Source organism: Mustela erminea, chromosome 2 (assembly GCF_009829155.1).
Source record: "Mustela erminea isolate mMusErm1 chromosome 2, mMusErm1.Pri, whole genome shotgun sequence".
Taxonomy (NCBI): domain Eukaryota; kingdom Metazoa; phylum Chordata; class Mammalia; order Carnivora; family Mustelidae; genus Mustela; species Mustela erminea.
In genome coordinates, this window is record NC_045615.1 from 132,152,118 (window position 1) to 132,178,305 (window position 26,188).

A 26,188-nucleotide genomic window follows, 5' to 3' on the forward strand; every position below is an offset into this window, starting at 1 on the left:
TTTTTCATGTCTTGAAAGAGCCTAGAAAATTCTGGCATCTCAGGCTCTTTACCACCTCTCATTGCACTGCAGTCCACCTTTCTACGGCCGAGGGCAGGATACGTGCTCAGCGGACTTCGTGGCATGGCAGGAAAAATGGTCCCTTACATGGTTCTGTTTTTCTTCTTTATGTTTCTGAACATAACTCCATTTCCAGAGCCACAGCATTTTACAACAACCATGACCCGATCCAGCCCAACCGTGCCCTTTGTGGAGTTTTCCTCCAGCGCCCAGCTGAAGAATGATGCACCAGAAGAAAAAGACCAGAAGAAAGTGGAAGATGAGATGAGTGGAAAGGTGGAGTTGGTGCTGTCACAAAAGGTAAAATACTCGGTGGTCTAAAGCAGTTAAATACAGGGAGTCTGGGTGGCTCAGTGGATTAAGCCTCTGCCTTCAGCTCAGGCCATGATCTCAGGGTTCTGGGATCGACCCCCGCATCAGGCTCTCTGCTCGGCAGGGAGCCTGCTTCCTCCTCTCTCTCTGCCTGCCTCTCTGCCTACTTGTGATCTGTCTCTGTCAAAGAAATAAATAAAATCTTGAAAAAATAAAAATAAAGCAGTTAAATCCAAAGTCAGTGTGGCTTCACGAGGTAGCTGGTTTATGATGTGAGCGGATGTAAGTGGTGCTTGTTCATAATGAAGATTTAGTTTCTCTCCGAACCTGTGCCTGTCTTCAATCTGTATTTTTTTTTCCTGAAAAAAAAAAAGTGTCCCTTATAAAACGATGCAAATGCATATAGAGAGATGTATGCATCAGGTCCTATTGGGTGCTCCAGCAGACCATAGACTAGGTGGCTTGTAAACACCAAAAGTCTATTTCTCACAGCTCTGGAGGCTGGAACGCCAAGGTCAAGGTGTCTGGTGAGAATCCACTTCCTGGTTCACAGATCTCTGTCTTACGGTGGCCTCACTTGGTGGGTGGGGTGAGGGAGGTCTCTTGAGTCTCTTATAAGTGCATGAATCACCTATGAAAGGCACCATGTCCTCATACCACCATCTCGAGGTTTAGGATTTCAGCATACGAATTTTGGAAGGCCACAGATAGTCCGTAGCTATACATTTTTGTAACTTATAGTAACGTGCATACAAATGTAACAACTCTATCAAGTAATATATGTAAACATATAAAAAATAATATATAAATTTTTAAAAAATAGAAATAGAGCAACAGAGAGGAAAAAGTCACTGAAACCTACCTCTATGAGTAACCATTGATGTATACTGATATGTATGTATCCATTCAATATCTTTTAAATTTTATTTTAAATAATTTTTTAATTATGCAGGATTATATACATTTAAAGAAAAATGGAATATAAGTTCTAAAGCTTTGCAGTTAGATGTTAGTTTCCTGTGCATGAAGTTGCTTATTTGCAGCTTACGAAACATTCTCTTTCCAATATTTACCTGTTTTATAACAATGGTGCTTCTGATGCCTCCGGACCTATATAACAAGGAAACTAGAAAATTATTATTCTGATATAATGAGTTTTAATGTCTTGTTTTTATTAAATTTCTTCCTTGCTTGGAGTCTCATCTCATTCGTATTAATTTGGTTTCTTTTTTTAAGGCACAGTCTAAAAGTCTTCATCTTTTATGCCAGTCACTCTCAACCTTAGTTGCCTTTTAGAATTTAGAAATACCAAGCATGCTGCATAGAAAATAAATCAGAATCACTGGGGGGGGGGGGGGCAGGGCCCAGGCATCTGTATTTTTCAAAGCCTCCCCCCAGGTGATTCCGGTAGGCCACCAAGGTAGAGAACCATGGACTGGCACACTGGCTTACTCTATGTGGTGCTATTCCAACTTTAAAAATTCATCCTAAGTTGGGCTGTCACTTTAGAGTGAAAAACTGACCCTGTCTATCTAGTTCCAGTTCATCTATCATTTACTTGGTCATATTGACTGTGCACTTACTAGGAGCCCAGCACCGTACCAGATGCTGGATGTTCAACAGTGAAGGCCTAGCCCCTGACCTTAAGGAGCTGACCGTGCTCTTGTCCTTGTAGAGCCTTGAGAATGCCTATTGCTATAATGCCCTTGGGGATTTCAGACTCTAGTTATTCCCTACTTTTATACATACAGGATGAAAGAATGGTCTGGATGTCTGAAAGGAGGAACTCAACTGTAGGAAGACATTGGGACAGGCAGGATTTCCCCCCTTTGGAGATTTGTGTGTGATCCACATTATACTTGTAAACATTATTTATGTATCATTCTTCCAAATGGACTCCCCCCCCCCACTTAAATCTAAACTGAAAGGAAAACTGTATCATTGCTAGAGAGTTTTTTTTTTTTTTTTTTTTTTTTTTAATGAAACCAAGTAAACACAATAACTGAAGAGTATTCATCTGGGTATCTCATCTGTGTGGTCTGTCTTTGGGCCACCAGTGTCATGTCTACCATACTATGGAAAAAGTTGTTTTCAGGGATTCTTTCTTTGTGGGTGTATGGACCTTTTGGCATCTGGTAAATAGTATTTTTTTTTTAAGATTTTATTTATTTATCAGAGAGAGAGAGAGAGAGAGAGAGCGAGCACAGGCAGACAGAAAGGCAGGCAGAGGCAGAGGGAGAAGCAGGCTCCCTGCCAAGCAAGGAGCCCATGTGGGACTCGATCCCAGGACGCTGGGATCATGACCTGAGCCGAAGGCAGCTGCTTAACTAACTGAGCCACCCAGGCGTCCCGGTAAATAGTATTCTAAAGATAGGATCTTTAAAGCATAAAATACCCAAGATTACCATGTTTTCCTTAGTATCCAGTGATATTAAATATATACCCCCTAAATTCTCTTCTGTGGACTGCAGTTAAGCATCTCTACTAGTTGGTTGGCAAGTGAACTAATGGTCTTGGAATCCAGTACTTTTCTTATACCAGATGAATCCCTGCCCTCTCTTTTTGCTACTGTGGAGTTAGCTCTTAGAAAAAGAGAGAAAAAAGTGATCACTATTGCAACAGATTGTGTTTTCTGACTTCACTTGCGAGTGTTCCCTTTATCAGACAAAGTGCCCGTGCTCACAGGCTGACCTTTTTACTTAATGGTGATTTTGAGCATCTCTGCTATTAACATTCATTTACAACTGAGCGTTACCGAAACTTTTTTTGCCAGACTCAACGAAGGAGGAAATGGCATGGGGTTAAAATTTGGAGGTTGTCAACTTCAGTAAATCTAAGCTTTTGCTTTTTTTTTTTTTTTAAGATTTTATTTATTAATTTGACAGACAGAGACCACAAGTAGGCAGAGAGGCAGGCAGAGAGAGAGGAAGGGAAGCAGGCCCCCTGCTGAGCAGAGAGCCCCATGTGGGGCTCAATCCCAGGACCCTGGGATCATGACCTGAGCCAAAGGCAGAGGCTTTAACCCACTGAGCCACCCAGGCAACACCTAAGCTTTAGCTTTTGCTGCATGTTTAACATTGAAGTTCATTTGGCCATCTGGTTGACCCCTGTAATGCACAATGAGGCGATTAACTCTGTTTTCTTCAGGATTCCATTAGGGTTGAATGTATTATTCATAAAGAAAAATAAAATTTTACCAAGAAGAAATTATAGACATTAAATCATCCTGAGAACCAAATCACAGATCAGCTTATGATGAAACAAGCACTCTACAGCTTCAATTGCCTTGTTGACTATCAAATTAGTCTATTGGGAGCAGAGCCACCAGCCAGAGTGAATCTGAGAAATCTCTGTAAGCAGCTAAAAAGACATAAACTGATACAACCAGGCCCCTCCTTCAGATCTTTGCTCAGAATCTACTGACTTATTTTAGACATCAGTTTAGTAATCTGCAATCAGTTGATTGGAAGCAACGAATCAGAAGGAGGGTAGTTTTACCAAAGGCCAGACTAGGGAAAAACAAAATAAAACTAAACGGCAATAAAAAAAAAAAATTCTATTTCTATAAAACAAACATAAGAATTTTTAAAGCCTGTAATTTTGAAACTATTTACCATAAGGACAAGTGGTCTAACATGCCTCAAAAATCTCGTAATGGCATCATTGCTATGACCCTAGTTGATAACAGTTATTTAAATGATACTTCTTTGTTTTTAATGTGCTTCATATAAGTTTGTGTGAGGGCTCTGTAGTGTCTTGAGAATAATGTCCATTAGAAAGTGATATTATTTTAATATTCAGCACTTACATAGTAAGATTTTTTTTCTTTCTTTTTTGTGGAACATCTCACTGCCTAACACTACAAAATACTGTATGATGTAGTATCAGGAAGAGAATATGTGATTGATCAATCAGAAAATGAGACAGAGTGATGTACAATCCCAATGATGAAATAGTATCTTCTGGGTTTGGAGAACAGTGATCATCATATTTTTATGCTCCAGTTTGATTTCTCTGAAAAAAATCTGCCTCTATATTAATGTAGAAAGCACAAAGGGCTTTTGGGGAAAGGGTGAACATTTCCATTTAAAAGTCAAATGTTTGGTTTACTGAATTCTGTAATAGCCATGAGTCCTTAAATTTTATTTCACCTGTGCATTTTTTAATGGACAGTATTTTTAATGTTTCTGCCTCTTTGCCCATGATCCAGGTGGCAAAGCCAAAGTCACCAGAACCAGAAGCAACCCTGACGTATCCATTTCTGGACAAAATGTCTGAAACCAACCAATTACACTTGCCAAATCTCTATTCTCAAGGTAAAAAGAAAGAAATGTTTTATTTAAGCGCTACATACTCTGCTGGGCTCATCTATAGTAAAATAGTCTTTATTTTATTTTATTTGTTTAAATTCAAGAACTAACATATATTATATTACTAGTTTCAGAGGTAGAATTTAGTGATTCTTTCACTCGTATGTGGAATTTAAGACACAAAACAGCGGATTGTAGGGAAAAGGAGGGAAAAATAAGACAAAATTAGAGAAGGAGACAAACCAACTGAAATATCCTTTATTTTAAAGGAAGATTACTTCCTTTATGTTAACATCCCATTAGCCGTGGTGCTTGCGAGAGGCCATGGTGGCTGAATTAAGTCACTTCAGAATGGAAATCAGGGGGTTGCACTCTATGTTTGACCCAGCCAGGAACCCAGTGGCCAAAAGCATTTTGTCAGCAGAATACCATAGACACTACAAGGCCTCTGTAAGTGTTTGATACCTTAAAATAATTTTATTGACTCCAAACTGTCAAAAAAAATTACAAACTAAAAAAATAACTTCAATAAAAAGTATATCATCCTAATATTATATCAACTTCATTAATTGTTAATTATCCCATCTTTATAAAATAGTTATTGAATCTGACGACTTGACTTTTTAGAAGAAAATCAGATTTTATTACCTCATAATAATTCCTGGGTGTGTATGATGATTACTGAGAAATCATTCACAGTCATAGATTAAATATGTTCCACAAATTCCCCAGGAACCCCTTAGGCCATGTATAGGTTGTGAATTCAACCCTTTATTTACTCTTTAAAAATCCTACTTGAATACCTTTATCCTTATGAGACACTCAGGTGCCCACAAACACCAGAAAGAAATGGGGTCGGGGAGTGTCCTGAGAATTCCATGATTATTCTTCAAAACAGATAGACCACTGGGGCTTCCTGGTCTGAGTTCTCTCTACAGATATGAAAATGGCTAGAGTTGAGGCAAGAACTGTGAGGTTTTTGTTTGTCTTTTTTTAATGTACTCTTTTCAACACATTTTATAGATTTATCAGTTCAGGAAAAGAGAATATGGTACAGGGTCACTGTGGCTGGGGATTATTTTACTTTCCTTTTTTCAAGGATAGGCAGCCATTTTGGGGCCGCCATTGGCAGAATCTGGGTTGACTTCCATTAGCTTTAGTTGAATGCTGGGAGAGAAGGTGTGCTCTACTTGAGTAACAGGAAGTCCTTGGGAGGGGATTAATTAGTACATACACTGATGATCATTTGTTTCTAATTGTGGGAACAAGTTCAATACTGTCTTTAAAGCATTTGTTTTAAATTTGTCAGCCCTACTGTCCTGAAGGGAATTGACAAAAATGAATCTCATAACTGGGTCAGCAATTGACCATATTTAGATAGAGTTTAATCCTGCCCCATTTCTCCCACATTTTAATTGTGCGGATAAGTAACAGAGAGAGGAAGTAGGTATTTTAAGCCATCTTAATTAGTTTTGTTGTCTCACACATTTTGCCACCCCGTTACATTTTGATTTTATAAAATGTGCTGTCAATGAAGGGACTTTCCATTGTGCGTTAGCAAAGTGGAGTGACAAAAAAATAAAATTTGGTAGCCCTAGAGCATCTCGAAGTTTAGCCTTCAGGAGAGAATTATATTTGGCGTGCACCTGTTCTGTGCTCTCGTCTGGTTCAGGGAAGCCGGAACAACAGCTGCAGTTTCTGGAGATAGAATGCCCAGGTTTGAATTCTTGCCTGTGTGATTCTTAGCCATGTGATCCTCCCCACCAAGTTGTCCTAATCTCTAATCATCCCCTGTGAACTGTCGAAGGGAGATTACAGAACTCCCAACCTCATAGGGGTCTTGGAAGAAGAGCGTTTAGCTCCACACCTGACCCAGAATCAGCACTAATAATACAATCTGGTAGTCTCAGAGGAATAGCAGGAGTAGAGTTACAGAGCCAGATGCCAGGCCATAAGAGGCTATTCTCAAATGCTTTTCTTAGAACAAGGGTGTATGTTGCAGAGATACAGCCCTAAGCGGTCATTTGCAAATAGGAGTGTGGGCCAGAGTTCCCCGCAGGGCTGGTGGACACACAGGTCTCTGGGCTCCGCTCCTCCAGTGTCTGGGGAGGTCTGGATAGGAGCCAGAGGATTTACATTTGCAATGTAAACTTGAAAGACATAATTTGTCTTTCATTGGGAGAGGAGGAGAGAAGTACAGGACTTTTCCCAGATATACAAACTCCATGGGAATGGGAGGTCCAGGGTTCCAGGTACGGAATGAATGAGTCATGGGAATGGGCATGAAAGGCACAGCACAGGAAAGAGTCACTGATGTTGTGCTTGCGCTGTGTGGCGACAGATGGCAGCCACACTCGTGGTGTGTGTCCGTGCTGCAACGTACTGCACAGAGTTGTCAAGTTGCTATGTTGTGCACCTGAAACGAATGTAACCTTGAATGCCAACTGTACTTGAACTGGAAGAGGTCCATGGACCTGTAAGTGACTAGTCTATGGTCACACATCAAGTCCAAAGAAGCTGTAGGTTGGGATAAGGAATCCTAGAGCCATACCTTATAGTCTCTCCTCTAGACAATGGCATCTCCCCCGTGTTTATACACATCTGTTTATAGACTGATTATACCAGCTACCAGCTATATTTCACAGATTTCCCTTAAACACACACAACACACATACACACGTAGTCTTTAAATACTCTGAAAACATTCATAAAATACATTTGAAGGTGCCCGTTTTCCTTTTCTCCACTGTCTCCCTACAGTTCAAAGATATATTGGTGTTTCTGGAAAGTATGTGCTCACTCTAAAAACCGCTATCTTTATCCACCCTGAGAATGACATCCAAGCGCACAGAACCCAGTTTAGGGATGCAAATGCTTACCATGAACTTGTGTCTGTCCAATGCCTCTGAGTTACAGGTCAACTGTAACTCAGTTGATGCATCCGATAATCATGGAACTCATCTCCGCTGTCTTTTGTACTTTCCTGGTATTCTCCAAAAGCAATGTAAACTGTGCATTTCACCCTTGCGGAACATGTTATCCTGTCATTTGAGATTTAACATGTTAACAGTTCCACCATTAAGTATGAACCTGTAAAATAGCACCTAACACCAAGGGAGACAAGCCACAGCTTGAACTGTTCCGTGTCTGCTGGCTCTTGCCCATGTCTTCGGGTTTCGAACATGTTTTATTGAGATGTATTGTACTTTCAGATTCACTCCTTCTCAATTCTTCTGTCAACTACCACCAGACCTCCTTTAGTCCTTAGGAGTCTGGTTCCGCTTGGTCCTCACCCCTGTTCTCATGGTTTTCTGTTTGTTCTGTTCTGCCATCTGATCTAGAGTCCCCTGGCCCTGCCAGCATCCCGCTGAGAGTTCAGAACTCTTGGCGACGTTCCCAGTTTTTCTCCCAGTCAGGTAAAATTCGTCCTGGGGAGCTGTATTTCCTCTGTGCAAAAATCCATGTTGGGGGCAGCCAATAATGTCTGGTATTTTTCCTCATTTCTGATTGCAGAAAAACAATGCTTACTTCTGACACACAGTTAGCAAAGAGCTCATTCTCTGATAACCACTCTGCTTCTACTAAAATTGGAAGGAAATTCATAGAAATTTTTGAAGGAAATTTGTAGAATTTTTCTTTGATGCTAAAAATCTAAGGAAATAATATTCAGCTCTTTTTTTAAAAAAAATAGGCATTCAAAATCATTTTTTTGTCCTCTTCTCTTTTTAAAGAAAGGTTAGAAGCATTTACCAGGAATTGGTAATGGTTCTCTTGTTAACTGTGTCCCTCTCTTTACTTCCTGGATGATGTCTGGCCTCTCTCTGTGTGATAATTCTCCATGTCAGACAGTGAGGGAACCGGGCTAGCAAGTGGGAAGAGAATGCAGGGGGCATTAAACACCAGCACCTACAGTTTTTGCTTCCTATAGTTTAGTCTCTGGTGCTAATTGATGTGATCAATCATACTACACTCGTTATAACTCCTTTCGGTGATGGGTACAAATTGCTTCAAGGGTCTGCTTTATTATGATTTTCTAATGCTCTTGGCTTACAAAAAAAAAAAATATATATATATATATATATGATCTCAGGCTGACATAGGAACCACATTCCACTCAGAGGACCAGAGAAAAATACTGTTAGAAGCTGCTCACGTTGCAGACTTTTTTCTTTCTTTTTTTCTCTCTGTGCAGTGGATTCTCCAGGCAGTGAAAAGTCACCTGTAACTACACCTGTAAGTAGCTCATCTTAAGGAGTAAGATGATGCATTGAGTGTGATTTTAATTTATTTTTATTTATAAAGTATTTGATTTGCTGAAAGCGGGTCCAATCAAAAACAGGCTCAAAGTGATTATAAAAGAATAATTAAAAGGCATGTGTAATGCTGCCAGGGGAAATTTGAAGAAAGACACAGATTATCCTTAGGCAGAGTTGTGATCATGCTTAGAAACAAAATGGTAAGTGAGTCGGGAAAGTAAAATCTAATGAAAGTGACAATCGGAATTAGTATTAAAACATGCAACTTATCGAGGCGTTCAAAATCATTTTTTTTTTTTAATTGAGGACAGTGCTTGTACATGGTGTAGTGTTGGCTCTGGAACTCTCTGGAAGACCCAGGCTGTCACTCCCTCTCACCTGCTGTCTCCCACCACACTCAGTAGTAAGCTCCACAACGTGGGGACCCTCGGCCACCTGGTATCCCTCCCTGGCCCGTATAGGTCCTCAGCAAGTAGTCACCAAAGGAAGGAACACGATCGCTTTTCTTTCTTTTGTGTATCACAAAGTATCTTCCTCTTTGTCTTCCCCTGCAAATGTTCACTGTTTTTCTTTTAAACAAATATTCCCTATTTTCTCCTGCGCTGCCTAGTGAAATCTGAAAATTAAATAATTCCTAGTTGTCGCTCTTGTTTTCCTCCTGGTCTCCCTATGGCTTTATTCACGTGACCACATCCTTTTTCCCAAGAAGACAAAGAAGGGCCATGCCCTTGAGAGAGGTTCTGAACATTGAAAGTGCTTCCAAGTTTTAGGAAAATGCCAGGTGGAAACAACCTCTAACACCATTAACTCCAGATTTTTTATCTGGAATCCCATTTGGATGGCATTTTATGGTCATCCCAGGAAACTTGGGAAGTTTTGAATTATGTACAATTAAATAGCTTTTCTCCCACATAACATGTCAGAGCCTTTAGTCTGCAGTACGAATCCCAAGAGTGGCGTATAGGAAATACATTTCCCTATCCTGTTGGCCCACCTTGCCTTGACTTTTGTGGGCGTCACCCTAACTGCAGGCACCACAGCAAGAGCATCAGTGGGGTGTGTATAAATACCTTTTCATATGTGTAAATACATTAAAGTTATCACTCTTTATATTGTTATAAATCGAGCAACACCCATGGTCTGGCTGGCGTTCTTAGCCTGAAGACACCTTCCTGGGCCGGCCCAAGGTGAGCTGGCCCAGGTATCTTGGGCAGTAACGAGACCCATCTAAGCCTTGGCCAGGACTGGCCCTGTCCAGCTTCTCAGGCAGCCCAGGTAGACAGATTCTGCCTGCTCCCCATCCTGCCCTAGACCCCCCCCCCCTAAGACGCCTCCCCTCATCTTGCTGCTTGTCTCAGGATTCCCAGGCAGGCAGTTCTAAGTGCCTCCCCAAGCCAGGCCCATCAGAACAGAGGGAAGAGAAGAAGCGCAGTTACTGGGGAATGTGGTTTGCCTTGGTGGGGAGAGGCCAAGTTCAAACACCGCAGCCCCCACCCCTTCAGGAGGTTTCCCAGAGACGAGCTGTGATTTCTCTCCCCGGCTCTGCTTCCTGTATTCTGTATTGTGGGGGTGCACTTTGGTTCATGCCTCCTTCTCTCATTATTCCTGTTAACTCACTTGGTGCCAAACTCACAAAGACCTTTTTACAAAAAAAAAAAAAAAAAAAAAAGCCTTTGGGTTTGAATGAGGGCAGAGACTCCCTCCTTCCTGGATCACAGGTGATGCTGGTGAGCACTGGCCCTTGAACTAACCCGATGGACAAACGCAGTAGCAGTATGAATGCTTAGTCCTATAGGGCAGCAAACACCGATTGTCACAAAAGTCCGCTCTGCTGAAAACAGCGTCCCCGTGTGCTGGGACCAGGATCCCTATGCAGAACGAGGGTCTCAGGCTCAGAAGCGTGAATAGATTTAAGAAATCGCTAGGAGGGCGCCTGGGTGGCTCAGTGGGTTGAGGCCTCTGCCTTCGGCTCAGGTCATTGATCTCAGGGTCCTGGGATGGAGGCCCACATTTGGCCTCTCTGCTCAGCAGGGAGCCTGCTTCCTCCTCTCTCTGCCTGCCTCTCTGCCTACTTGTGATCTCTGTCTGTCAAATAAATAAATAAACATCTTTAAAGAAAAAAAAAAAAGAAATCGCTAGGATAGCATCCTTTAGTTCGATTGTGGGTCGCTAATAGCACGATGGCTTTACAGAATTTGAAAACAGAGCCAGCAATTCACGAAGGAGAGTTTCATAAAGTTTTCATTTAAGCTCGTGATCAACCACACTGCTAAACTTCCACCAGAGGAATTTGAAGCTTAACACAAATTTTAATACCACTTATATATCATGTGTCTATTTCAAACATGAGACAGAATGAAGGGTAGCATCATTCACATACTGACAGTAATAAAGAATGATTAAGAAAACAGAAAAAAAAAATCGCTTCTGAAAGAAAGGGAAACCAAAGCCTTCCCCTGCCAGGGGCTAATTACGCCCATGTTTTCATTAGCCCCAAAAAGGGTCACAGCATCATACGGGCCTCTTGGAAGTCAACCAAGGAGGGATGAAGATGAAAAAGTAGTTTTCATTGACAAAGAGGGTCATTCAGTATGTAAGGGCTTCTGCTTCCGCTTGTCCGTCTAGTGCCGGTCTGTAAGCTGATTGTGTCCCTTGCCCCGGCCTGGCCTTGAGGACATGGCTTAGCCCTGATCACAGTTTTATTTTCTAAGCAGTTTAAGTTCTGGGCATGGGACCCAGAAGAGGAGCGACGGCGACAGGAAAAATGGCAACAGGAGCAGGAACGTTTGCTTCAGGTAGGACTGGGGTCACTGCTTTGTTGTTGTTGTTTCTATTAGATGCTGCTCCTTTAATTACTGTTGTATTAGATAAATTTTTAGCACAGGAAATGCATGGAATTAGATGCTTCTAATTCCTCACCAGGAGCTAGTGAGTCTAAGTTCATTTTGTGCCTGTGCAGCAAAGTGTCCTGTGTCTAATTCCCCTTGCTGGAGGTTGCACTGATGAACACAGTGAAAAAAAAAAAGCACGTGATGGGATGAGCGCTGGGCGTTATACGCAACTGATGAATTACTGAACTCCACGTTGGAAACTAATGATGTACTATATGTTGACTAATTGGATTTATCTAAAAATAAAAAGTAAATTTTAAAAAAAGAAGAAAAAGCATTTTACTTTTAAAAAAAAATCCTAGGGGTCACCTGGCTGGCTCAATCGGTAGAGCATGTGACTCTTGATCTTGGGGTCATGAGTTTGAGCCCACGCTGGGTGTAGATTACTTAGAAATAAAATCTTCAGGGGCGCCTGCCTGGGTGGCTCAGTCAGTTAAGCATCTGCCATCAGGTCATGATCCTGGGGTCCTGGGATGGAGCCCCACATTGGGCTCCCTGCTCAGTGGGAAACCTGCTTCTCCCTCTCCCACTCTCTCTCCCCCTCACCCCCCCCCACACTCATACCCTCTGTCTCTCTCTCTCAAATAAATAAAAATCTTAAAAAATAAATAAAATCCTAAAAAAAAAAAAATCCAAGTATTAGGGGCCAACATATCCATTCATCACCTCCTTAGCTGCCAGTCAAATTCCAGTCCAAGTGGGGTGGGAACGAATTACCAAAAAGCTATTTGATAGCATACATGTGAAATAAAATTTGGCCTGGGTCTTGTTCCTTATGTAGAAATATTTGCTCTGCTCCTTGAGTAAAGGCTGATAAATTTTAATTCTAGGAAGGTTCTGGGAGTACATGATCAACTGCTACTTGTTTCAAGCCAGTTTTGTAGAGAAATAATGTTTCAGAAAATAACCTAGCAACCCTAGAAACTAACCAGAGTACCTGGCTGTGCCAAGAACTGGCATATTTGTTGGTACCTGACGTTTCCTGCCCAGTTCAGTCCTCGTAAAACTCTTCAAAGTAGGTCTTATTAGTCCCATTTTGCAACTGAAGAAACTAAGCTTCAAAGAAGTTAACTTAATTGCTCAGGGTCACACAGCGAACAGGTAGCTGTTGAGCCTGGTTTCAAGTCCAAGTCTGTAGGACTTTAAAAGTCACATTCTCTCTGCTGTATTCCCAATAGTACTGATTTTACTAAAAGATCATAAAGGGGAAAAATGTTAAATCTCATTAATTTTGATGACTTTACACTGCTGTGTTTTACTCCCCTCCCCTCTTATCTTTTTACTCTGGTCCTCTTGGCTTAGTTCCCAGGGACTGGGAGCACTGCAGTGGGGAGGGTTTGAGGTAACTAATTGTCATGGGCCTTTAGGTCTGCCCATTAAGCTTTTCCCAATTGCTTAGGGGTAAATTCAGCAAAGTCGCAGGGCTGTTGGGACTTTGGGTCCATTGGGAGACCCTAGACCAACCCTGGCCATCTGCTAGCCCCTTGAAAACCAGATGCCTATTCCCCAACTACATGGTCAAAGTCAGAAAGTCCACAGAGTAAGAAGTCAAACATGGTGGCGGTTTATACCCTGAAAGGTGACCTTGGTTATTGATGGAGACAGATGTATTTTTGTCCCACCAAATTGTTACCCAGTGTGACACTGCAGGGTTGTGGGCTTTGTGACAAGGCGTTTGTGTGAGTGTGTTGGTGTGTGCAGGGGTCTGTATTGGGTATGCATGTATGCTGGTGTGTGCACATGTGTGTGCACGGATGTGTACCGAGGTGTGGGGGGCGGGGCACAGACGTACAGCCTCTTTCATTCCCTGGATCACCACCACTGATTCTCTCAGGGTGGGAGAACCTGGAATATGAGCTCATAGAACCAAGAAACCCAAGGTTTGCTTGTTTTTCAGCTTTTGTTACGTTTGAGAGTCTGTTTCCTCTATTCTGAAAGACCCCTGAAGTTCCTCTCAGAAACTTTATAACATCTTAGGTTTTGATAACAAGATTTTTACCTGGAGTTCAAAGCCCGCCATGAGTTGACCAATGATGGTTTTTCTAGAGCATTAATAAGAACACCAGGCTTCAGATAATTCCAATAAAACCCTTTTACTCCTAAGATAATGACATAACAGGTCACACCTGGAGGAAATCTCAGTGCCTTCCCTAGGAGGATAAAAGACAGAGAGAGAATTGACAGTAATTAGGCGAAAACATTTGACTGTGTGTGGTACTTCCATGATGCCTCTGTCTCTGTCATGTCCGGGATACCATTCCCAAGGCACCTGGGGTGTCAGCTCTCACTTTAAGCATGAAGTTTAACCTCCATTTATCCATTTCTTCTAGTCAGCTGTCCAAAGGACTCCAGTCACATTTTAAAGCCATCCTTATTCAGAGTATTTTTCCCCCAGAAGAGATGACTAGTGCTGTACTATTTCCGGAGATAGTGCCGCAGTTCTCATGTTGTAGCCTTCTAGTGGCTGTTTAAAATCTATTGTTAATTCAGAAGTTACTGAAACCTAGGAAGATTCCATTTTGGCAGCATGGCTACAAGCAAAGGGTAATTTAGCTACTCAGCTAATTATCATCTTATCTAGTCCAGACCTTTCTGCATTGTCCAACTTGTAAACCTATAAGGTTTTGTTGTTTTGTCTTCTATCAGACTCTCTCAGTAGCCATATTATTTCCATTAGTGAAATGGCAAAACTTGTCTCCGAAGGGCCCAGTAGAAACAAACCATTGGTTTAAGCTACCGTCCTAGCACAAAGGCCAAGTTAAGGAAGATCTTAGAGTCTTTCAGTCTGTCTTTTCTCTTTGTATAAGCAAACATCTACTCATAGATTCAAGAACAAATCTGTAACACCAACAACAGAAAAGAGAGTTCTCTGTTAGGATTGTTATGTTCCTAACATTTTGGAGAGACACAAAATACCATTCCCGTTTTAGAGCGTGAATGGATTAGACTCAGAACGTTGCAAAATGAAGAACTGTCTTGCAATGTGTTGTATACGGTGGCTTAGAGGGGAGGAAGTGTCCCAGTGGGGTACGCGATGTCAGTGCAGGAACCATCTGTGGAAATTCTGTAACAGGAGAGATACCAGAAGGAACAGAACAAGCTAAAAGAAGAGTGGGAAAAAGCCCAGAAGGAGGTGGAAGAGGAGGAACGCAGATACTATGAGGAGGTAGGAAATTCCCAAGAAGGAATTTGACTTGTGGTTTTGATTCCTCAAAGTTTATTGGTGCCTTTTTTTTTTTTTTTTTTTTTTTTTGGTCTGTGGTTTATGTGTGCACATGGCTGTGTCTCATTCTCCTCACCCAGAGCCCTGTCAACTTCTTCAAAGAGCCGTAGGCTCTAAAAGACCACAGTTCCCCCAAATTTAATTTGTGGTAAGGGCATGTTGAGTTATGGTCAAGGGAGACAATAGAATTTTATCTGTTTTCTAGTCAGAGAGTCAGATTCTTGATTTACCTTAAAGAGATGACACAAAAGTATCTAGTTGTGTGTTTGAGGAGAGCATGTTTGGTAGTAGTGAATTAATTTTGTGAGGACAATTTTGATGTTGGGGCTAAGTGAATCCTTACCAACTACATTCATTGTATTGTACTAAAGAGATTTGAAGGGAGGAGAATTTGGTTTTGTTTTACTTATTTTTTTTAGATGAACAAACCAGACCATATTACAGAATTGGAAGGGAACTACATTTAATGCGTATTAGCTAAAATTTGTTTATGATTAATTTTGTTGTGAATTTATCTTCACTAATTGTTGTGCCTAATCTGATCCCTAAAAGCATTTCTAATTAGGCTTCTTGAATCAGACTAATTTGCAAAGACTTTGTTTTTCCAAATTAAATGCTAATTTCTAAATCATTGCCCATAGAAAGTACATTCTGATTTACATGCTTTTAGAAAATAAGACCCCTTTTTTTTAACGCCCTGCTTGTTTGCGCATAATCCAATTTTTTTTTTCTTTAAGCTCCTTAATGAAATTTTCTCTTGACAAATGTGATTTTATTTTCTCTTTTTCCCCTTTCATTAATTACTGTCCTTCCCTTTAGGAGCGCAAAATAATTGAAGACACCGTGGTTCCATTTACTCTTTCTTCAAGTTCTGCAGACCAGCTATCTACATCCTCCTCTGTCACCGAAGGCAGTGGGAAAATGGTAAGACCGCAGATTAAAAGCAATTTGTGAAAAAAAAAATAAACCTAAAAAGTATAAAACAACAAGCCCGAGTTTTCCACCTGTTTAAATCCAGGACTGACCCTTGCCCTAGAGTCGCATCAGCTGCTGTGTGGCCAGTGTACCCCATGGTGCTGTCACTGCCATGGTCAGACTCCAGAGTCATTTCCAGTGAAATCATTACTGGGGCCAGATCTGCTTCCAGGGGCTGGCAACTATAGTGTCCCTGCACTGGCTGGAGAGGTCCTGATTAGTGGAGCATTTGCTGGAATGTGCCTCTGACAGCCCATCGTTCACTCATTCAACACACATGTATTCCTCTCCGCCACACCATGCGTCCCTTTGCCCTGGATGGTAGCCAGCAATGCACTCCCCACCAGCCTCAGTGGAAATTTCTTCTAAACCACTCTTAAAATTCCCCATGAAATTTATTTGTGTCTTCAAGGGCTGGAGAGAGCAGAGAAAGGGTGGTCTACCTCCATATCCCCCAAATAAGGTTGGGGAGCTATTGAACAAAAGTCATACCAAGACTTGGAATAGTCTGGAATCTGCATTTAAAAACAAAACAAAGCAAAACAAAACAAAACAAAACCGATGGGCCCACAAGAGCCATTTCTCCTAACTGAACAGTCCTAGGACTTTGTTTTACTTTGCAAGGTGGGCTTTCTGAGCGGTTCTCTTTCGTGATAACTTTTAAGAGAGATCCAGATTACACATTGGTTTCAAATTGTTGGAAAGCACTAACTAATCAGTTAATTTGTACCATTGTTACTATTCAGTTAATTTGGACAATTATTCTTTACACTGTAGGCAATGTGATTGGAAAAAATGTTTCAAATACACCATGGCCAGAGATGAGTGTTGTTCAGTGTGTTTAAAAATACTCAGGGGGCTCCTGGGTGGCTCAGTGAGTTAAGCCTCTGCCTTTGGCTAGGGTCATGATCTCAGGGTCCTGGGATGGAGCCTCACATCAGGCTCTCTGCTCAGCGGAGAGCCTGTTTCCCCCTCTCCCTCTGCCTACCTCTCTCCCTACTTATGATCTCTCTCTCTGTCAAATAAATAAATAAAATCTTTTTAAAAAATTAATTAATTAAAACTAAAAAAATAAAAATGATACTCAGGGGTGCTTGGGTGGCTCATTTCATTCAAGCCTCCGACTCTTGCTTTCAGCTCAGGTCATCATCTCATGGGTCATGGGATCAAGCCCTGAGTTGGGCTCTGCGCTCAGTGGGGAGTCTGCTTGAGATTCTCTCTCTCCCTCTCCCTTTTCCCCACCCCCCACGTGCATTCTTTCTCTCTCTCAGTAAATAAATAATATTCAATATTATCCTTCTTTTCTCAATTAGAATAAGATGGACTTGGAAAATGGTCGAGAGGAAGAACAAGAGACAAGACAGAGGAAGCCACTCCAGGGAGACAACAGTGATTTATTGCATAACCCTCGGGAAGATCGGCCACCAGAGGAAGTGGGCAGGTATGAACTGTATCAGCCTGTCCTTCTACATGAGCAAAGCCAGACTCTGCCTGTTCTAATGCAAATCATATTCAGCTTTGAAATTATCATTCCAGTAATACATTAAGTGTTGCTTAAACATATTCTAATATCTCCAAAGTCAGTCTTTATGCTCTTGAATATAAATCACCTTATTTTTAAATAGGTGAAATCTTTTTTAAGTGAGGGGAGGTAGTGTAGAATATCAGAGGAGCATGTTGTCCCTTCAAAGCCCCAGATCTAACTGTCATTCACCTGAAATGGTTGATGTGTCCGGAGGGAGAGAGGTTGAAATGAGATCCTGGGTTCCTACCCACTGTGGGTTGACCGTGGACCCGGACTTTACTCTCAGTATCCTCTGAGCTGTGAGAAATCACATTTACTTTGTGTGACAGTATAAAGGATAACTAATTTGTTATCCTATAAAGGATTACAAATGATTGGTTTTGGATAATCATCCCACCCCATGGGTTCCAGTATGTTCCATGGGAGATCCAAACTGCGTACCCAGAAACCCCTAGATCATTCAGTGCTAGCTCAAACTGGAGCAAAATCTGGTTGTAGCTACGAGGCATAGTGGGCTTATTGATGCCACCCTGGGTCTAACCTAGAAGGGAGCCCCAGAATCCCGGAAATTGGCAGTACGCTGCCACCAGCAAGTTCTTTATGAGACAGATGTTTGCTTTTGGGGCCCTGAGATACCAGAGAGAGAGAGATTGGCAAGTGTGCAAGCATATGCACACATACACATACACGAGTGTGTGGAGATACACGTGTGTACACACACACTGCACCTTCAGAGAGCCCCAAAGACGTGAAAGGCTAGAGTCATTTTCAAAGACTGTCCAATTTGAAAGTTTGGCTGTAAGTGGAGCCCCTCTGGTAGGATCTGCTCTGAGAATTCTCCTATGTCCATCAGCCAGAAGACTGGGTGGATTGTGGCCATGGGGTCTTCGGGCCCATGCCCAGAGTCTGCAGAGCCTTTGGGATATAGCTCATCTGTTTCCAGTTAACACTATTTAAAGGAACTTTTCAGTTTCATGAAACAAAAGCCACTGGTCAGGAATATTTGAATGATGCTGCTAAGCAAATTCATACGTGAATTTTTGCTGCTTCTCCAGACAGTCCCTGTTATCTCCAGAAACTCTGAACATTTTTAAACCTTTCCATCTCCTTCTCTTGCACACAGATGCTACTGCAAGGCCAGTGAATTCTCAGGAGCTGCCCAAACCTGTGGGGCCCAAGTATTTTCTACTATAAGTCCTCTCCTGTGAAAATCTGGGAAATTCCAGTTGGCTCTGGTATCCCTTGAAATGATCAGAAATGAAGACCTTTATGGACAAGGAGATGGGGAGGACTTCAGAAATAATGGTTTCTCAAGCTTACTAAATTGATGGATAATGAAAAATGTGTAGGATTCTCCAGTACTTTAAATCTGGTTTAAAATGAATAGAATAAATATTTCATTAGTCCCGTTTTTTTTTTTTTTTTCATTTTATAACTAGGTATTTCCATTTGTTTATTTTATGTGTTCTAAGGGATAGGATAAGTTTAGTTGGGTTGCTTTCAACTCTGTTCTGAAATATACATTTGTTTATCTCAACAGCCTAACTCAAGGGGCCGTGGCTCATTCTAAGAATCCTGTATCGAAAGGAGACCATCAGGACCAACAGCTGGACACACAAACTGGGGCCCTACACTGTGGGATGAACTCACAGCTAGCTCAGGGTAAGAATGGGTGTTGAAACCCAATAATGGAATTATTAGAACACCCCCCACACACGTGGTTCAGACAGGTATGCACTCTGCTGGCTGCGGGCCTCTCTTGTAGCTTACTCCAAACAGCACAGTGAAAAGACTCCCACCACTGTGGGCCCACAGTCTACATGAACTCAAGGTGAGACCCCAGTGGGCATTAGTGCTTTCGAGAAGGAGGACATACGGAGCACTAGGGGGATGTTACTGAACACTAAGTTTATGTTCTTTATTCTTTCCTTGGCCTCAGATCCATCCCAGAGTCAGCAGGTATCAAACCCATCGATGCACATTCTAGAAGATGTGAAGCCAAAAACCCTCCCTTTGGATAAAAACATTAACCATCAGATCGAATCTCCGGGTGAAAGACGGAAGTGAGTAGCAAAATAAGATGGATGTGGAATTCCTTTGCTTTTTGAAATTTATTGACTAAGAATGGGAAACAGGTGTGAGATGGCAAGATGTCAGCAGTCGTTTTGTGCTTCTTGTCCACTGACTCTGAGTGATCAGAAAATAAGTATTTATGGATGTCTGAGACAGTCTTCCTGGCAAGTAAATATGGACTCTGATTTTTATCAATTTGTAATTGATAATGTCTTTAGCCTACAAATCTAAACATTTGGGAAGAATTTGCAGGCCTATTGCATAAGTGATTTATTTAAGTGAGTTAAATTGTCTCAGAGCCTGTTTCAAGGAAAAAAGTGTTTTTCTCTCATTTACATGCACTCCCATGAAGTAACTACCACAGGTTATATTCTTATTTTTTAAAAACCATATTATTTTACAATAAGAATAATTCCTATCATCTTTTAAGCCTTTCAATATATAATAGGCACTGTGTTGAAGGGTTTACATATCTTGTCCCTTTTTATATACGTTAATTCACTGAACTCTTCCAGTAACTTTACTGGGTCTTGTTTCCATTTTAGAGATGAGGACATTGAGGCTCAGGGAAATTAAATAACTTATCCAAAGTATTTGACTGATTAAGTGGTAGAAGAAGTCAAAATGAAACCATAGTTCCTAGATAAAACCATATTTGGACAAGAGGTTCCTTGTAACCAGTTTTTAAAATATGTAACATTCATGATGCATTAACCAATCATTCTACCTAGAGCCAGATGACCTAGATTTAAACTTTGATTCTTCCACTTGCCGGCATAGGACTTTGAGCAAGTTACTTAATCTTTCTCTGCCTCAGTTTCCTCATGTGTAAAATGGGAATAATATTAGTACCTACCTCATAGGGTTTTGTGCCTGGCAAATGATAGGTGCTATATGTGTCAATGGTGGCGCTGACAGTGCCAAACGGTGGTGATGGTGTGTGATGGTGGTGGTGATGGTGGTGGTGGTGGTGGTAGTGGTGACGATTGTGGTGAGGATGTTGATGGTGTTAATGGTGACAGTGGTGATGATGGTGATGGTGGTGACAATGGTGATGGAGGTGACGATGACGGTGATGGTGGTGGTGACATTGGTGACATTGGTGGTGGTGATGGTGATGATGGCTTGTTTCAAAAACTCATCTTTTTACCTTATTTATCATGTTAACAGGTTTTTTTCCTCAATATAGTGTTTGAACCATTTCCCCATTTCCCCTTTCCTCTTATGTGTATCCTATTTTATGTGTCCTGATGACACACAAAATCAATAGAAGGTAAAATCACCTAGAAGTAATCATTATTGTTCTCAATTACTGCTCGGATTTTCAACTTTTTTTAAGACAATGTGCTTATACTTTAGGGTATCACATGAAAATCTGATACTCTGGAGGAGACAAGCTCTGCCTAAGGAGGGAGGTGTGAGTGGGCAGGGGCTTAGGGAGTCTCTCCGAAAGCAGTTCGAAGCCAGATGGACTGCTGCTCCGTTCACTTGTCTGTTGGCATTTCTCCTTTCCTCCTTCTTTTCCATGTTCTGTCCCTTTCTTCACAAATGAAACAAACTCTTAAAAGCAAGAGCTCAGGCAAGGCTCATCTGCCACTGCAGAGCAAGGCTGAATCACAGGCAAATCTCATGAGACACCAAGAGCACCTGTCAAGCCACTGCAGTAGCTTCTGGCTGGGGCCATTCTGCTGTGTGGATGTTCATGACCTAGCAGTTATTACATGTTTTGAACATTACCCCTAATCACTTGTACCCATGATGAAATTATTGGTAAGGGTAGAAGCCACCTCGTTAAAAAAAAGAAATCTCCATTAACGCTCTGCCCTTAGCTCTGGGCTCCTTTAAGAGCTTTTTCCTATATCCTGACTCATCTCTCCCTTCCCACCCAGTCCATGATTTTTATATCTAACCCAGCATGCAATGTCAACTAGAGTCGTTCCTGGAAAAAATAATAATAATAAATACTAGAAAGATACTGTGTCTTCCTGTCCAACCGTGCCAGCCTGGTTTTGATATTAACGCAGCCAATGCACATCCAGGCTTTGCTGGATGGAACGACTATGTCTGTTCTTCATAAAAAATTACCACTAGGACACGCTGTTGTTTTCTATTTTGTTGTCAAGGGAGTGTTTGTTTTGTTTTGTTTTCATCCAGAAAGTCTCTTCTTGTGGGAGGGGCTTCTCTTCGTTTCTCCTAATTCTTGGCTCCTTTACCGTGTTACAGGAAAAGCCCTCGAGAGAATTTCCAGGCTGGGCCCTTGTCCCCTTGTTCCCCCACCCCTCCTGGCCAATCACCAAACAGGTACAAGAGGTTAGAAAGCCTTTCTGAGGCTGCTTGATTTCACCTTGTGCCTGCTGAGCATGATTTCAACCAAATTAGTGCTTGCCAGATGATTCTGAGAGATGTGTTCACCTGATTCTCCTCCTAACCACACACACACACACATACACACACACACACACACACACACACAGGCAGGAGGGAAGAACACATCCCCCATCGGCCTGCAGATTTTCTCAGCCCATGATAGAAAAAGCCAAGAGTATGATGTTGGCACGGCTGTGGCCATGGGGCTTTAATTACATTGTGCAGAACCCAGAATCTAATAATAAAATCCACCAGACAATTGCTGGGCTCCTCAGCTGGCGCCTTTCCCTCCAAGTTTGGCCGGGCCTTCTGGGCAGGGTCTGCTGCTGGCTCTTAACGGGGACCCAGGCGGGGACTAGCGACGAAACTTCATCCTTCCCTTTCCCCCACTCAAGCCCTGTTACAGTTGCCTCTGGACATTAATCGGGCCCCATGATATTCTTAAAAGCTGCCTGAGTTCCCATTCACTGGAGAGACCAAAGCAGTGGAAACTCAGAGGTTTTCTTTGATTTAGAAATTCCATTTTACTACCGGATAAGAGGGAAATCCTAATGAACAGAGTTTGCTCGGAGCAACTCTTCCTCTTTTCTTTTGTCTTCCTTTCTGTTTCTTCAGTTCCTCTGTACCCTGTTGGCTTTCGAATGAAATTGCATATTTTAAAATTTCTTGTGTAATTCCAAGAGCTTTCCAGACAGCGGGCATCACTGTGATCTGATCTCAGGGGTGGGGAAGCTGTCTGAGAGGAGGCCAGCTAGTGCTCTCAGTCTGTGTCAGTGCGCGGGGTCTGGGTCTAGTCCGGTGGTCGGCCCTGTAGTAGGGGCTTGGGGGAGGGCAGAGATGGGGGAGACGCAGCCTGTGCTCTCTAGGCACTTACAACTCAGAGAGATGGCAAGTGCCCGGTTTATGGAGCCCCAGAGTGTTTGCACTGGAAGAGGGGGTAGGTGGAGACCATCTAATCCAATCCTCTCATTTTAAACATGAAAGCAAAACCCAAAGTGCATTCCTTATACCTGATCATGAAACTTGGTGACGGAGCAGAGAATGGGTCCCGCGTCTGCCTGGTACCTAGTGGGCTGCGTGACAATTGCCTCTATTTTTAAACCAAAACAACAACAATTTTTCTTAATAAGTAGAAAGAAATGCCTCGAGGGCCAATGAACCCCAGTGATAGAAAATCCTAAAGCAATACTGAAGCCTTAGTAAAGCTAAATTGGATTATCTTTTAGGACTTAAGAAAACATAGGAGAAGTACACTGAGTCATTTCAGGGCATTTAATCGCGTGGTTGAATCAACACAACACAGACTTCCTGTAACAGATGACTGAAACCACACACACACACACACACACACACACACACATCCCCCAAATTCTGTGCCACGATGGAGGCCTGTAGTATTGGGCCCAGCAGGCCGCTTGCAACTTGTGTCTGATGCTTAATTCCTGCTCGTTATCAGTTCAGTAATTGCCATTGCATTCATGATATAAACCATCCATGCTTTATATCTTATATTATATCTTATACTTATAGATATCTATATCTATATCTTATATATATATATATATATCTTATATTTAAGATGTTAAAATCCATCTTTTTTTTTGTTTTTTGCTTGAGGCTACATGTTAGTACATTTGACCAACTACTCTAGATGAACGTCTTATTACTCCGTATATTTTGAAACCCAGGTCTATCAGCGGGAAGAAGCTGTGCTCGTCCTGTGGGCTCCCTCTGGGCAAAGGAGCCGCCATGATCATCGAGACCCTCCATCTCTATTTCCACATCCAGTGCTTTAGGGTACGTATGCCCGCCCTCCTCTCTGAGGGATGTGTTCTAGCATCTTCTAGCATCATTCTGTGCTGAGAAATTTCCTCCCGGAACTCCCGACGGGCCTCTGCTCATGAGGCCAGGCCCTCTGGGTTGTATGGAAGTGTTCGCAGAGCCCGCCCTTCAGGAAGAAACTCTCCCCTCACACGTCCCTCTGGGACGGCAGGTGAGAAGAAGCAAAACGGATTTGCGCAGCGTGTCTGGAATGTAGCATCTTTTCCGCTTCTGACACTCCTGTGGCTTCACAGCAAAGGTTTTTATCTTTGGATGGAAGATTTTCCATCAATTAAGTGGCTAACAGCTAGTTGCTTCCTTGTAGGTCTCTGAATGCCTTTGTGCGTAATCACGGATTGGGTATCGCTCCCTCTGAGAAGCTGCCCTGACCCCCAGACAATGTCAGTTCCTTCACAATCCTTAGAGAGAGCATTTCCTGCTCCTTACCACTCGCTTGTTTCATTGTTGAATCATCACCTCGAATACACCGTCCCCTCCGTAAGGGCGGGGGCCGTATCTGTCCAGCTCACCGTGATTTCCTCTGAACCTAGCAGAAATGAAGGAATTGACCAATTCACTGAAAATGCAGAGGCCTCGCTCCTAGTCCCACATCTCCTGCTAATAAGGGGGAGGTGAACCAGTGCGGAGGTGAACCACTTCTAGCTCATTTATTATGAAATTGACAAGTTGGGACTCTATCAGCACTTCTTTTTTTTCTTTTCCCCCCACTCCTGGACACAATTCCAGTTAATATCTTATGTTGAAGCTAAACCCTTGAACTCTGAGTGAGAATCATTTCTTTCTCTTCACCAAGCTACTGTGCTTTCTCTCGAATTTTGTCCTGTTCCTTTGTTGGTAGTGTCTTCAGCTATCAAGTAAACTTGCATGGGTTTAAAATAACTCCCACTTTACCTATAAGCTAAGAGAAAGCGAATAAAGTCCCAAAATCATTAATTTAGTCATATTAGTAATTAGTGCAAAGCAGGACTTACCATGAGTAAAACGTAATATGGATCCTTAATTAGACTCCAATTATCAATATTCTCATTGTAAAATGAAGCTAGACAATGTATATTCCCACTTGTCTCAGAGTGTTTTGAGGCTCAAAGAATATACTTTTTAATTCCCGGCAATGCCAAGATAATGTGCTCCGATACCACGGTTTGTTCTCAGAGACTTTCCCCGAACTTGAAATAATCCAGACGGAAAAGAGTCTTCGTGGTTTCTCAAGGGAGAGGAGACTGGCCTTCTTAGCTATCAAAGCCTTTATTCTCTCTAATGATTCACTTCCTAGAGCTGATCTGACCCCTTAAGGCACATTGTCTCTTAGATTTACCCCCTACCCTGGAAGTCAGTGGAGCTTTTAACACAATTTGGATGAAGCTTTCCTCTACCCTCTGGGTGACCTTAGAGCATGAATCTGGGGCTGATCCTCTTTCGAGCTGGGTTCTAATCCCCCCAACCCACCACAAAAGGCTGGCCTCTGAAACTACCTCCGTTCCCACCTTCTCCGTTCTAAGCAATGCCTCCTCAGGCTGACTGTGCTGAAACGTGTTCTTTTCCTGCTGGATTTGTAGCAGTGGGCGTTACTGCTTTCAGTGTGGAAATGTGAGGTGAGCCATTTCCTAGTCATTCTGATCTGGCAGAACTTGCCAACGGTAGTAGAAAGCATTTCAAGATTATTCACAATTATCAAGTTTGAATTGATAATCCATTGGCCGTGTGTTTATTTAAAACTACTAGGATGTCATCTGTTTGGAATGGTTGTTCCATCCTGATTGGGGGTTAACTTGACACTACCTACCAGCTCTACAATCCTGGACAAGTCAGCGAGCCTTGGAATCAGTGTCCTTCTCTGCAAAAATGCAAGGAGTTAGGATAAAATGCTACAAGTGTGTTGTTGCTGTGAGTCAGCTCTGGTACAACATCTGCCATATAGTAGATGCTCAACAAATGTGGAGGTTGTAGAAGCGATTGTTGCGTACTTGTGTGAACCATAACTAAGCATTATAAAGAAATGAGTCCTTGTGCACCTTATAACTTCTGCTCTTTCTGCCCTGCAGTGTGGGATTTGTAAAGGACAGCTTGGAGATGCAGTGAGTGGGACGGATGTTAGGATTCGAAATGGTCTTCTGAACTGTAACGATTGCTACATGCGATCCAGAAGTAAGTACCGGGGGGCAGACACAGGATACCTTGAGACGAGTGTGGTCCTATGCCTTCTACAGGACCCGATTTAGAAATTCAACTGTTCCTCCTCATTGATTGACACGCCTACCCTGAGGATAGGATTTATTAGCACGTAGGGAAAAGAAACAATAAGGAAATAACCCGTATTTACCACTTGTTTCTTACTGGAAGTTACTGTTACAGTG

At 42.2% G+C, this 26,188-nt stretch overlaps 1 protein-coding gene and 1 long non-coding RNA gene across 26 annotated transcripts in view; both read left to right on the forward strand.

Moving 5' to 3' along the window:
* Positions 1–26,188, forward strand: part of LIMCH1 (LIM and calponin homology domains 1) — a 326,817-nt gene that overhangs the window by 292,574 nt on the left and 8,055 nt on the right. For 6 of the 25 annotated variants that reach the window (XM_032334166.1, XM_032334177.1, XM_032334176.1 and 3 more), the window contains 11 exons: positions 197–360; positions 4,583–4,688; positions 8,875–8,915; positions 11,653–11,733; positions 14,903–14,995; positions 15,872–15,976; positions 17,341–17,468; positions 19,093–19,214; positions 19,492–19,615; positions 23,681–23,789; positions 25,877–25,979. In XM_032334166.1, coding sequence (XP_032190057.1) covers positions 197–360; positions 4,583–4,688; positions 8,875–8,915; positions 11,653–11,733; positions 14,903–14,995; positions 15,872–15,976; positions 17,341–17,468; positions 19,093–19,214; positions 19,492–19,615; positions 23,681–23,789; positions 25,877–25,979 — 1,176 coding nt within the window. Of the gene's footprint in view, positions 1–196; positions 361–4,582; positions 4,689–8,023; positions 8,099–8,874; positions 8,916–11,649; positions 11,734–14,902; positions 14,996–15,871; positions 15,977–17,340; positions 17,469–19,092; positions 19,215–19,491; positions 19,616–21,848; positions 21,936–23,680; positions 23,790–25,876; positions 25,980–26,188 lie in introns of all 25 variants that reach the window. The other 19 variants (XM_032334163.1, XM_032334173.1, XM_032334172.1 and 16 more) reach the window with 10 other exon arrangements.
* On the forward strand, positions 19,622–21,421 carry LOC116585023. The gene is made up of 2 exons (XR_004283434.1): positions 19,622–20,417; positions 21,234–21,421. It is a non-coding gene; the product is annotated as an uncharacterized LOC116585023 (long non-coding RNA).